This window comes from Bufo bufo, chromosome 2 (assembly GCF_905171765.1).
Source record: "Bufo bufo chromosome 2, aBufBuf1.1, whole genome shotgun sequence".
Taxonomy (NCBI): Eukaryota; Metazoa; Chordata; class Amphibia; order Anura; family Bufonidae; genus Bufo; species Bufo bufo.
Genome location: NC_053390.1, coordinates 281,199,408 through 281,211,823, shown reverse-complemented (window position 1 = coordinate 281,211,823; position 12,416 = coordinate 281,199,408). Strand labels below are relative to the sequence as shown.

Genomic DNA, 12,416 nt, shown 5'->3' with positions numbered 1-12,416 from the left:
ATATCTGTATATCCGTCCTGCAAAAATAGAACGTGTCCTATTATTGTCTGCATTACGGACAAGGATAAGACTGTTCTATTAGGGGCCAGCCGTTCCATTCCGCAAAATACGGAATGTACACGGACGGCATCCATATTTTTGGCGGACCACAAAATACATACGGCCGTGTGCATGTTGATTTAAAGATCACAAAATAATAATTGTATTACTTTTTGTATAGTCACACTCACAAGGTTTCTGAAGGCCAGTTGGGGCCTTGGCTGAATATCACAGCAGGGATAATGTGGGTAACTAGATAAATACATTCCATTACCTACCAACGTATCATAGGGTTAGCTACGTATATTCAAATCGGTGCTAGTTTCCTCCTGAGCTAGGTTATCCTCTATAATGTAGTGCTGAGCTCTAGTACAGTTCAATTGTTGCATATCAGTGTACCAGGCTTTGTGCAAACACTACACCGCATAATACGGCCAGCGAAAGCTGTAGTGTTTGCACAAAGCCTGGTACACTGATATGCAACAATTGAACTGTACTAGAGCTCAGCACTACATTATAGAGGATCGCCTAGCTCAGGAGGAAACTAGCACCGATTTGAAAGTACGTAGCTAACCACAGAGCTACCAGACTTTGCCGGGAGATTTAAAGAGGACCTATCCCTCTCTATACACATCTGTTTACATTCCCCGTGCAATACTAATCTGTGTTGTACTGCTCTTCTGTTATTCCTACTACAAGTTTATTTTTGAATTGCCAACTGGGTATTGCTAGTGTGGGAGTGGGGTTCCTGCAGAGGATGCCAAGGGCAGCACTGATTGGACAGTGTCAAACTGTGCAGGGACGCGCCTCCAACTGGGAACACCCAGATGGCAGTTCAGTCATAAATTTCTAGTAGGAGTAATAGAGGAATAGCACAACATAACAGATATATGATAGCATCGCCTCCATAGACTGTGTTGCACTGACATGCATGTGTAAAATACATGCTGTTCATATAGTGCAGGGATGGGCAAACTGCGACTCTCCAAGTACAGAGCCCCTAAATCTGACATGAGTTGTGTAGAGATGCAACTGTGCAATGAAAGGTTGGGTCGCCAAGTCATCTGTCTGATGCCCAGCTAGTATTTTGAGCCTTTTCACATCCAGTGTCAGAGAGGGGGGATAATATGTCTGGTGTTTCAACATTAAAGAGGTTGTGCCACTAATAATACTTATGCCCAGTCCACAGGATAGGAAATAAATGTTTGATCCCTGGGGGCCCTCAGCGATCTTGCGAACAGGGGGTCCGGAAGTGCAGCCGAACCACCCTATGAGAATGGAGCAGTAGTGCACCTGCGTGTCCGGCGCTCCATTCACTTCTATGGGACTGCAGAGTACAGCGCTTGCAGCACAGGCGCACTCCCAATCCATTCTCATGGGGCAGTTTGGCAGCACTTCCATTCTTGTGATCACTGGGGGCCCCAGCGGTTTAGACCCCAGCAATCAAACACTTATCTCCTACCCTGTGACTAGGGGGATACGTGTTATAAGTGGCACAACCTCTACCTTTGTTTGGCTTTTACCACTGCCATTTGGAAGCCGCTCTCTTTGAAACCCCTCAATTCTGTAAAATAAAGCAGATCCTAGTACTCTGTGGGTGAAAGTATCGTCTTGACCTTTTTACGTATATTCCGTAACTCAAAAAACACAATGCAGTGCAGAGTGTAAGAGCTAAATGCTGATTGGCGGGTGTATATAAAATGGCATATGGCGTTCATAGCCGGTTCTTCGAGGAACCAGAAAAGGGGCCATCCAAATGGAAATTATAATGCTCAATGGACGTTCATTGCATGGCACCTTGCATTATTATGTATTATATCCTTGTTCCCAATGCATAAAAGTCAAGTGATTTTATCCCAAATGTTTGTTTTTGTAGAGGTTTGAAAAACTTTGTCGCTGTATCCTTAACAGTATGGACTGTGAGAATGAACCAAAGGTACGCCCTGATTGATTATAACCTTATGGGGGACATTTACTAACGGTTTTACTCCAGTATTGTGGCATAAAAAAACTCGCAAATTATTGTGCATGCCATATTAATGCAATCATCTCTGCATTTCTCCAAAGTGCCATGAAAAGGGATGGGGCTTAGTGGGAGGGGTGGGATTTTGTGCTATATCCAATTCTGCAGTTTAATCTGAGACATAAGGGATAGATCATGTACATCACCCGATCTTTGGGTTAGATATGAGGAACAATATTATGAATGATCCTGGTAACTGACCCAGGTAATCATGCTGCATTTCAGTCGATTACCGGGGCAATTATCCAACACCCTGTGAGTATCATGTGCGGGTCCTTGCCAAATCAATGGCACCCATGCATGGTAGGCCCAGATTTACTAATGTGTCTGCGCCAAAAATGTGTCAAAAAAAGTTGAGCAACTGCGGGAGGGGCTTAGTGCAAAGTGGGAAGGGGGCCTAATATGTGCCATTTTTGGCATGAAAGAATGTCTCAAAGTAAGTGAACCAATAGTTGGTATAGAGTCAGAGAAAAGTGTCTATCCCTGCACTAGATTTATAATCCAGCCTCAGCCCCTGTGATAAATCCGGTGGAGATCTGGACAACCTGTCTAAGCTTATGCCATCTTTAGGATTAGTAAATCTGGGCCATTGTGCGCCAGGTGGTTGCGTCAGCTCATGTCCCACCCGTGATGCAGTGTCAGATTGGTCAGGAGTGCGTACTTGGACAACCCCTTTAAAAAGTTGTATGCTTATCAGTGTTACATGTTTCCATTATATGAAATGTATAATATCCTGAAGGATATGCATAGTATATGGAAGTATATCTCTTTCAGGTCTGGTTTGTTTCTCTTGCGTTGTCTAAAGACCTCACTCTCTTGTGGATAAAACAAATTAAAGACATTCTTTGGCTGTGCTGCGAGTACCTTAAGATGCTAAAAGTGAGTAAATATAAAAAGTGATTGTTGTGCATTACATCATCTTTGGGGTTTTAAGTGGTTTTACTTAAGATGGATATTTGTCCTGTTCTCCGTTCAGCCCGATATCCTTCAGGATTCCAAAATCATCACTCTCTACCTCACCATGCTGGTCAACTTCACAGACACCTCCACCTGGAAGATCTGCAGAGGGAAAGGTAAGACTTAAAGGGGTTATCCAATTTCACAAACAGCCCCCCCATGTGCTGGGCCCCTCACAGGTAATATACTTACCCCACTCCCGTGCGCCGCTCCTGGTCCCGCACAGCTGCTGCTGCTCTCTGTACACGGATGAAAACATCCATGTACAGGCAGAAGCTGCAGAGGCAGTGCGGGGACCAGGTCCAGCCTGTGTTCATCTTTCGCTGCTGCTCCTTCCTCTCCCCAGGCTGCAGCTAGTGATGCATCTTTGTGGCTGCAGTGGTGATGTCCTGTACCCTTCTGAAGCCAGTCACTGGCCTCAGTGGTCTTGGGTCATACACCGTTAAGGCCATTGATTGGCTTTAGCATTATATGGAATATTACCTTTGCAGACACCACAATATGTCATTGGCTCCATTGTGGAAAAGAGGAAGGAGGGGCAGTGCTGGATCAGATAGGTCTGGAAAGGTGAGTGGAGGTGCTTTTATTATTTCATCAGGGCCCAGGCACTGTGCATTCATAAAAATAATGTTTATAACCCCTATAATCGAGTTGGCAGACTCCCTTGGAATGATGCCAATGAGTTGATATTACTGTCTGAGTTATAGACAATGGGGCACGTTTACTAATCCTTTCTAATATTTAGACAATCCAAAGAGGCATCAAATTTATCTCAGTACTCACGCAGTTCTCTTATCTTAGCGGAGCAGGCAGAAGCAGGAGCCAGCTCCGCTCAGCTAATCCTGGCATAGTACATGGGTACAGGGTACCCATGTGCTATGCCAGCAGTTAGTAATAGTCCAGGGAGCACGGGCAGGAGCAGCAATGAACGCTCCGGCCCGTACTCCGTGCGCTGCTGCGGCCCCATTCATAAAATGAGTACTTCGTACACCGCTGACAGCTCAGCGGTGTAGGGAGAACTGATTTTTAGCGCACCAGTGAATGCAGCGCTTTAGGGGTGAAAAAGTATGGTAAAAATAGAAAATACTTTTTTAGGGACAACATATTAAAAGTTAGGATAAAAGTTTAGTTAATCTTTAAGCTGAATCTGGCCATGACTGTAGGTATCAAGAGAAAAAAGTTTTGAGCTCTTGGATTTCAACATGCCTGATATTATGTTCTCCAGAGGTATTGGGCAGCCTCTCCCCACATGCGTACTTTGCAATGCGGCGGAAGTGCTTCTTCACAAGCATAACACATCTGGCTATATTAATTCTTTTGTCATTGGGGTCTGAAACGTATTACTGTAATAAAAATTAAGAGGAAATAACAGGGACAGTATTTATTCATTCGTACTTTCATTAGTCTGGATGTCTGATCAAATGGGTCCTCCATGTAAGATTGTATTGTACTGAGATTATAATTTTTTGTTCTGGACCGTCTAGAGCAGGGATGCCTAACCTGCAGTCCTCCAGCTGTTGCAAAACTACAACTCCCAGCATTCCTGGACAGCCTACTGCTATCAGCCTGCAGCAGGGCATGGTGGTAGTTGTAGTTTTGCAACAGCTGGAGAGCCGCAGGTTGAGCATCCCTGGTCTAGAGCACCAAAAGTTTGAATGTTTTGCCCCTTGGGATTGGTCTTGCTGCTACAATTTTAATTTCGTGTTACATTTTCTGTCACTTTGTTTCTTGTAGGAGAAAATCTGAGACCTGCAATGAGCCATATATGTGCAAATATCATGGGCCATCTCAATCAGAAAGGCTACTATTCTGTATTACAGGTATGCTCTGGTGTTACAAGTCGGCTTTGTTCACCTCTGGAGCCACTGGATTATGGGATTGTTTGAGCATGATTGATATAAGTTATAGTGAGGGCAAAGGCTGGGAGGATAAATAGTTGCCCAAAATTCACCCTCAGCTTGTCTACATGTTATCACCAATCTAACGATTTTCGTCTTCTTTGTGTGGTGACAAATCAATTAAAGGGATTATCCGAGTTATTTTTTTGTTCTTTCTATGCTCCTAACTGGGCAAATATAACAGTTTTCCAATTCACTCACTTTATCTCCAGTGGCTGGTTTCAGTGTCAGCTTCTCTCCCTGCTTTGATAAAGGTCGTTTACAAGCCTGTAAACTAAACGTCACTGTGCTGGCCACGCCCCCTTCACTCTGCTAGGATTCTTAACCCCTTCAGCTGCACAGACTCAGGGCTGAAGTGTTTACTGTGTAGCTACAGGCAGTGAGGAGACAAATGCTGGGCACAGGAGCTGACAGAGAAGTTCTGCAGAGCATTACAGGTAGGGGGAAGATCCTGTGTGTATTAGCAGTGTCATTATATAAGTGGAACTTGTAGTTCTACACTTACAAGTTGCTGTTTTCTCCCAGCACTCAGGGCAGCTCTTGTATCCACTCCCTTAGCAGTGTCATTATACAGCTGGGACTTGTAGTCCTGCACTTACAACATGCTGAAGAGTCTCCCAGCAGGCAGACATGTCACTCAGGGCAGCTCTTGTATCCACTCCTTTAGCAGTGTCATTATACAGCTGGGACTTGTAGTCCTACACATACAACATGCTGAAGAGTCTCCCAGCAGGCAGACATGTCACTCAGGGCAGCTCTTGTATCCACTCCCTTAGCAGTGTCATTGTACAGCTGGGACCTGTAGTCCTACACATACAACAAGCTGCAGAGTCTCCCAGCAGGCAGACATGTCACTCAGGGCAGCTCTTGTATTCACTCCCTTAGCAGTGTCATTATACAGCTGGGACTTGTAGTCCTACACATACAACATGCTGCAGAGTCTCCCAGCAGGCAGACATGTCACTTAGGGCAGCTCTTGTATCCACTCCCTTAGCAGTGTCATTATACAGCTGGGACTTGTAGTCCTACACATACAACATTCTGCAGAGTCTCCCAGCAGGCAGACATGTCACTCAGGGCAGCTCTTGTATCCACTCCCTTAGCAGTGTCATTATACAGGTGGGACCTGTAGTCCTACACATACAACATGCTGCTGAGTCTCCCAGCAGGCAGACATGTCACTCAGGGCAGCTCTTGTATCCACTCCCTTAGCAGTGTCATTATACAGCTGGGACTTGTAGTCCTACACATACAACATGCTGCAGAGTCTCCCAGCAGGCAGACATGTCACTCAGGGCAGCACTTGTATTCACTCCCTTAGCAGTGTCATTATACAGCTGGGACTTGTAGTCCTACACATACAACATGCTGCTGAGTCTCCCAGCAGGCAGACATGTCACTCAGGGCAGCTCTTGTATTCACTCCCTTAGCAGTGTCATTATACAGGTGGGACCTGTAGTCCTACACATACAACATGCTGCTGAGTCTCCCAGCAGGCAGACATGTCACTCAGGGCAGCTCTTGTATTCACTCCCTTAGCAGAGCAGGGGGAGGGGAAGAGATTGTTTTAGGGAAATGAGGAAATATATATATTTTTTTTGCATAAAACTTGCTTAGCTCAGTTATATATCAGATATTCAGTGCTATATATTTTTTTTTCATAACTCGGATAACCCCTTTAAAAGTATAGGTATGAGCTCAGACAGCTTTCACAATGAGACCTAGACACAAGCTGTTTTCATGCAAAACTTCTGTGTTTTATTAAAGATACATTTTCTTAAATAGCAGGTATGAGGTAGACAAAAGGGGTGTTACTTTGGAAGAGGTAATTGGCTCCTTAAAGGGTAACTGTCATGTTTTTATAAAAAAAATCTATTTTAGCATATGTTACTGCTGCAGCAGCATTATGCATAAAGCAATCTTCAGTTTCTTCACATACCACTGTTTCCTTGAGTTTTTCCCTTAGTTACGGCTGTTTAAACATTTACAATATGAGGACCTTCTCAAGATGGCTCCTCTGCCAGTCCTCTGAGGCCAAAACTGCTTTCCCTCACTTCCCATACACACTTGCTGTAGTCAGCAGCTACCTGCCAGCCAATCAGATTGGATTACTAAGAGACACGCCTCCTCACTCTGAAGCCTAATGCAGGCATGCAGTGTGAAGGACCGCCCCTCCGTCTTCCTGTCATCTTGGGCTACTTTCACGCTCGCGTTTTGGCTTTCCGTTTGTGAGATCCGTTCAGGGCTCTCACAAGCGGTCCAAAATGGATCAGTTTTGCCCTAATGCATTCTGAATGGAAAAGGATCCGCTCAGGATGCATCAGTTTGCCTCCGTTCAGTCACCCTTCCGCTCTGGAGGCGGACACCGAAACGCTGCCTGCAGCATTTTGCTGTCCGCTTGACGAAGCAGAGCCAAACGGATCCGTCCTGGCACACAATGTAAATCCATGGGGACAGATCCGTTTTCTCTGGCACAATAGAAAACAGATCCGTCCCCTATTGACTTTCAATGGTGTTCAAGACGGATCCGTCATGGCTATAGAAGACATAATACAACCGGTTCCGTTCATGACGGATGCATGCGGTTGTATTATTGTAATGGAAGCGTTTTTGCAGATCCATGACGAATCCGCAAAAAAACGCTAGTGTGAAAGTAGCCTTAGCCAGAGACAGACAAGCCATAGCAACTGTCTTTTAAGGGAGCAGTGGAAAGGGAAAGAGGACATTAATGAAAGCTGTTATTATAAGGTAATTACAGATCTTTTGACAATCATTGACAGACTAAGGCTACATGCACACGAACATTGTTTGTTTCCGTGTCCGTTCCGTTTTTTTGTGGATAGGATGCGGACACATTGAAACTTGTGCTGTCTGTGTCAGTATGTCCGTTCCGTAGCCCCGCAAAAAAAATAGAACATGTCCTATTCTTGTCCATTTTAGGCATTGTTACAATGGATCCGCCAAAAAAAACGGATGTCATCCGTTTTTTATTTGCGGACCAGAAAACACATACGATGATGTGCATGTAGCCTAACTCAGGTATACATGCCTAGCTCTAATAAACTAGCAAATTAAAAAAAATGACAGTTATACTTTAACTAGATCAGAGTGGTTCTGCAACTGCAGCCCTGAGTTTTATTGGTACATTTAAATGTTGCAAACTACGGTAACTTTTCCATCCTTCCCCCACAATGAATTTGAAACAAAGAACATGTGCCTTTACATAGCTTATTAGCTGCCCTCTAGTGGTCATTTATAAGTATATATATATAAAATACGATTTATACATTATATATACGGTAAAAACCTAGCTCTCACATACATCAACCTGCGTTCTTTGAATGATTGAGACTGATCATTAAACCCATGTCTGTATTCTGCTTCTGGCAACTACAGGTTCGCAATCAACAGGGTATTTGAATTTGCTACTAATGCCCGCTGTATTCTGTCACTTACTCCTAAAGCAAGTCATTTCTGTAATGGATAACTTGGCAATTGCTGATCGTAAAGTTCTTTAATATAATATTTAAATTGGCTCCAAGAGAATGAGCGGCAAGTCTTTCCTCATATATACGTTAAAGGGCTTGTCCGGCCAATGTATAAAGTAATATGTGCCTGGCCTCTCCCACCAGTTTCTATGTCCTGGTGCCTCTCGACATGGACATATGATACTATAGCCTTTCATTGGCCACAGCGGGTCAACTACTGTGGGTGTGATAGGCTGATGGTCTTCGTCTAAGGCTAGGTTCACACAGAGCATTTTGGGTGTGGATTCCGGACAAAAAATCTGCAGCAAAAAAGAAGTGTCTTGTCCTTTCCTGATGCGGATTTTGCGTCCAGAATTTCTATTGAAGATGGTCAGGAATGAAAATCCTCGCCGATACCGCACCAAAAACACGTTGGAAAAACCACATGCAAAAAAAAACCACATATCCCGATTCCGCATCAGGATATTTTCAAATACTCCATGTGAACCTAGCCTAAGAAAAAAATCTTTATTTAACCCTTTATTTGATGTAATATTATACTACTTGTACCTTCCTGTATTATTAGCTATGGAATTTCCCATCATTAGTTTTTATGTTGTATTTAGAGTGTGGTTAGCACTTCTTTCCATTTGGGGTAATGGACAATTATATGATTCTTGGTAGAAAACTTGAGAAATATCTTTTTTCAGATCCTTCTCACCAATGGACTGGCTCGATCACGCCCATCTCTGTCTAAAGCCACATTGACAGCATTGTTTTCCCTGGCCTTGCGGTATGATTCATTCTGATACTTGTGTGTGGTGGTGTATACAGTGTTGCTGGTTAACAGTGACTGATTACATATATCTAATCTTGACATTTTATGGCTATAGCCTGAAATGATATGAAAGCTATATTTTTAAAGGCTATGGACATCTATATAATTTTTTTTACTATGGCATTCTACTCTTTACAGTTGGTCTGTATTAAAAGTTTGTTAACAGTACTTCCTCTACAGCTTTCACTTTCAGTGTATCTGCAGACCAAAAATTATTTTTAGCCCAAAATGAAAAGAATGCAGTAATAAAAAAAAAACTGCCCTCAAAGGTGTCCATGTCCTTAAAGGGGTATTCCCATCTTAGACAATGGGGACATATCGCTAGGATATGCCCCCATTGCCTGATAGGTGCGGGTCCCACCGCTGGGACCCGCACCTATATCAAGAACAGAGCGGGGAACGCTGTGGCTGGAGGACCCCTAGATTTCCCGGGGTCCGTCCACCACCAAGCGCTAATCCCCGCCTCTCCCCTAGAAGTGAATGGGAGTGTGCCGCACATGCGCGGCCCATGCTCCCATTAATTTCTATGGGGCAGACGGCAATAGCCGAGCCAGCGCTCGGCTATTTTCGGCGGCCCCATAGAAATGAATGGAGGGCTCTCCTTCACTTTTGGGGCTCCGTTCTCGATATCGGTGCGGGACCCGCACCTATAAGACAATGGGGGCATATCCTAGCGATATGCCCCCATTGTCTGAGATGACAAAACCCCTTTAAGGCCTCATGCACACGACCCTTGTTTTGGTCTGCATCCGAGCCGCAGTTTTTGCGGCTCGGGTGCGGACCCATTCACTTCAATGGGGCCGCAAAAGATGCGGACAGCACTCCGTGTGCTGTCCGCATCCGTTGCTCCGTTACATAGCCCCGCAAAAAAATAATTAACATGTCCAATTCTTGTCCGTTTTGCGGACAAGAATAGGCATTTCTACAATTGCGGAAGGCACATGAGCGGCTTTTGTGTTTTGTGGATCCGCAATTTGCGGATCCACAAATGGAACGGTCGTGTGCATGAGGCCTAAAGTACATTAATTTCATTTTTTTTCTAGCTTGGATATCATTTTAGTTGCATGCATCCTGATTTTGTTTAGCGTAGAATAGTGACTTTTGTATTGTTTAAGAATTTTTTTGGAATAGTAATCAGTTTTTGATTTCTTTTCCCAGTCCGGTGCTGGCCGCACAATTTTCTGACAATCTTCTCCGCTCCTTCCTCATTCACATAATGTCTGTTCCTGCTTTGATTTCACATCTATCAGTCTTGACCCCAGATGTAAGTAAATGTCTCATTTCAGAACTTGAGAAAATTGATTTTACACCTCATGCATGCAACTGTGTCCGACTTTCCATCTGCTAAAACAGATACTTGAAAAACAGCTTCTATTTTTTGCTGCCAGCAAAAAATGATTCAGTATGAGGACGAGTAATGGCTTTAGTGATTGCTTCTCCCCATACTGTGGGGGAGGTCGCTGTATGTAATATCGGCGTCTCCTCCGGTGACAAGCAGGCAATTGTCGGGAAATGCTGATCTACAGGTCTAAAGCCTCATGCAGACGTCCGTGGAACACTGTCCGTGAGATACCGGACTGGCGACTGGCATTGCAGGAGCGCACGGTGTCATAGCAACCAATGACTCTGTGCGCTTCTGCAATGCCAGTCTGGTATCTCACGGACCGTGTTCCATGGACGTCTGCATGAGGCTTAATACAGGCCTTACAGAGAGGAAGGTTTGGGCATGATAAAATCATCTTGTTTTCAAGGGAGATAAACCTCCATCTAGCAGAGGCTTATTTCCTTCTTCCCATTGAGAAAACGTGCATGGTGTATTGTGGAGGGTGGAAGAGATAGCTGTCAGCCAAATGAGCATTCAGCCGACCGCTATCTATGGTGTTTGGCCACCTTTACTCTTGCATATTCAGCACAGTAGAGGAAGATATGGCCCCCAGACATATATGGCTGTAGATAAAATTGTAAGAAAATTTGAGGAGGATTGTTAACATTGAAAAGTTCTGGCAACACAAATGTAATGTCACTGGGCAGGCTCACTGTAGTCCTCACATTAAGATATGATGCATCATATATTTTTCTGTTTCTTTTCCCTTATGCGTTTTTCTTTTTTCAGAGATTATCTGTGATCGAGTCTAATGGACTCTTTCATAAATTCATTTTGTTCCTGAGTCGGGAAGAACAGTGCAGAGACGTATGTGTTTGTCTGGAAGGAAGCCATTCCCTCTGCTTGCTAGGTACTGTATTATTTGTGATGATCGGCTGATAATAAGGGTCCATTCACACATCCGCAATTTCGTTCCGCATTTTGCGGAACGGAATTGCTGACCCATTCATTTCTATGGGGCAGCACGATGTGATGCCCGGATACGGAATTGCGGACCCGCACTTCTGGGTCCGCAATTCCGTTCCCTAAAAAAATAGCGGACAAGAATTGGCATATTCTATTAGTGCCGGCAATGTGCGGTCCGCAAAATGCGGAACGCACATTGCTGCTGTCCGTGTTTTGCGGATCCGCAAAACACACACGGATGTGTGAATGGACCCTAAAACCACCATAATGATTGGATATTTTTCAGTGAACAGTCTGGATTTTCCTTTTCCAGTTGAAGTCTTGTAACATTGATTCAGCAATTCGTTCTACCTGTAAAATGAACATGCTTATTCATCCAAGATAGACAAGGGGTTGTCGTTGTGAGATGAGCCCGTTAAGTGGTTTTTCAGAAACTCTCCCACTTATTTTAATATTTTCCTTAATACTTTCAGGTAATCTTATTCACCTGGGCCACCTGACAGAGAAAGTCTTAGAGGAAGAGACAGGTCACTTTGTGAGCGTGCTCACGCAAATGCTATCATACTGCCAACAGTATGTGTCTCAGAAGAAATCCAACCTTACACACTGGCACCCCCTATTAGGCTGGTTCTCTCAGACTGTAGATTATGGGTATGTTTTCCCTCGGCATACACTGTATTTATAGAGATGTTTCAACCTTTCAGACTTTATCCGTATTTTCCATGAATTCTCTGAATCAAATCACTTGGCATTTTGTGGATTTATTTTATGTTTCAAATGTATGAACCCCATTCATATAACCTTCTGTGTCTTTATTTCTCCCTTGGTTCTGTAGCATTACTGTCTTATCTCTGCTCTATGTCTACTCTATATCATCCCTTTCTCATCTGTCTTGTCACTTCTC

General features: G+C 44.0%; 1 protein-coding gene across 2 annotated transcripts in view; it reads left to right on the top strand.

The window, feature by feature from the left end:
- UBE3B (ubiquitin protein ligase E3B) overlaps window positions 1-12,416 on the top strand; it is a 42,506-nt gene that overhangs the window by 11,739 nt on the left and 18,351 nt on the right. For both annotated transcript variants that reach the window (XM_040416592.1, XM_040416593.1), the window contains exons 5-12: window positions 1,916-1,975; window positions 2,837-2,941; window positions 3,039-3,135; window positions 4,754-4,839; window positions 9,095-9,177; window positions 10,381-10,486; window positions 11,336-11,456; window positions 11,986-12,163. In XM_040416592.1, coding sequence (XP_040272526.1) covers window positions 1,916-1,975; window positions 2,837-2,941; window positions 3,039-3,135; window positions 4,754-4,839; window positions 9,095-9,177; window positions 10,381-10,486; window positions 11,336-11,456; window positions 11,986-12,163 — 836 coding nt within the window. The remainder of the gene's footprint in view (window positions 1-1,915; window positions 1,976-2,836; window positions 2,942-3,038; window positions 3,136-4,753; window positions 4,840-9,094; window positions 9,178-10,380; window positions 10,487-11,335; window positions 11,457-11,985; window positions 12,164-12,416) is intronic.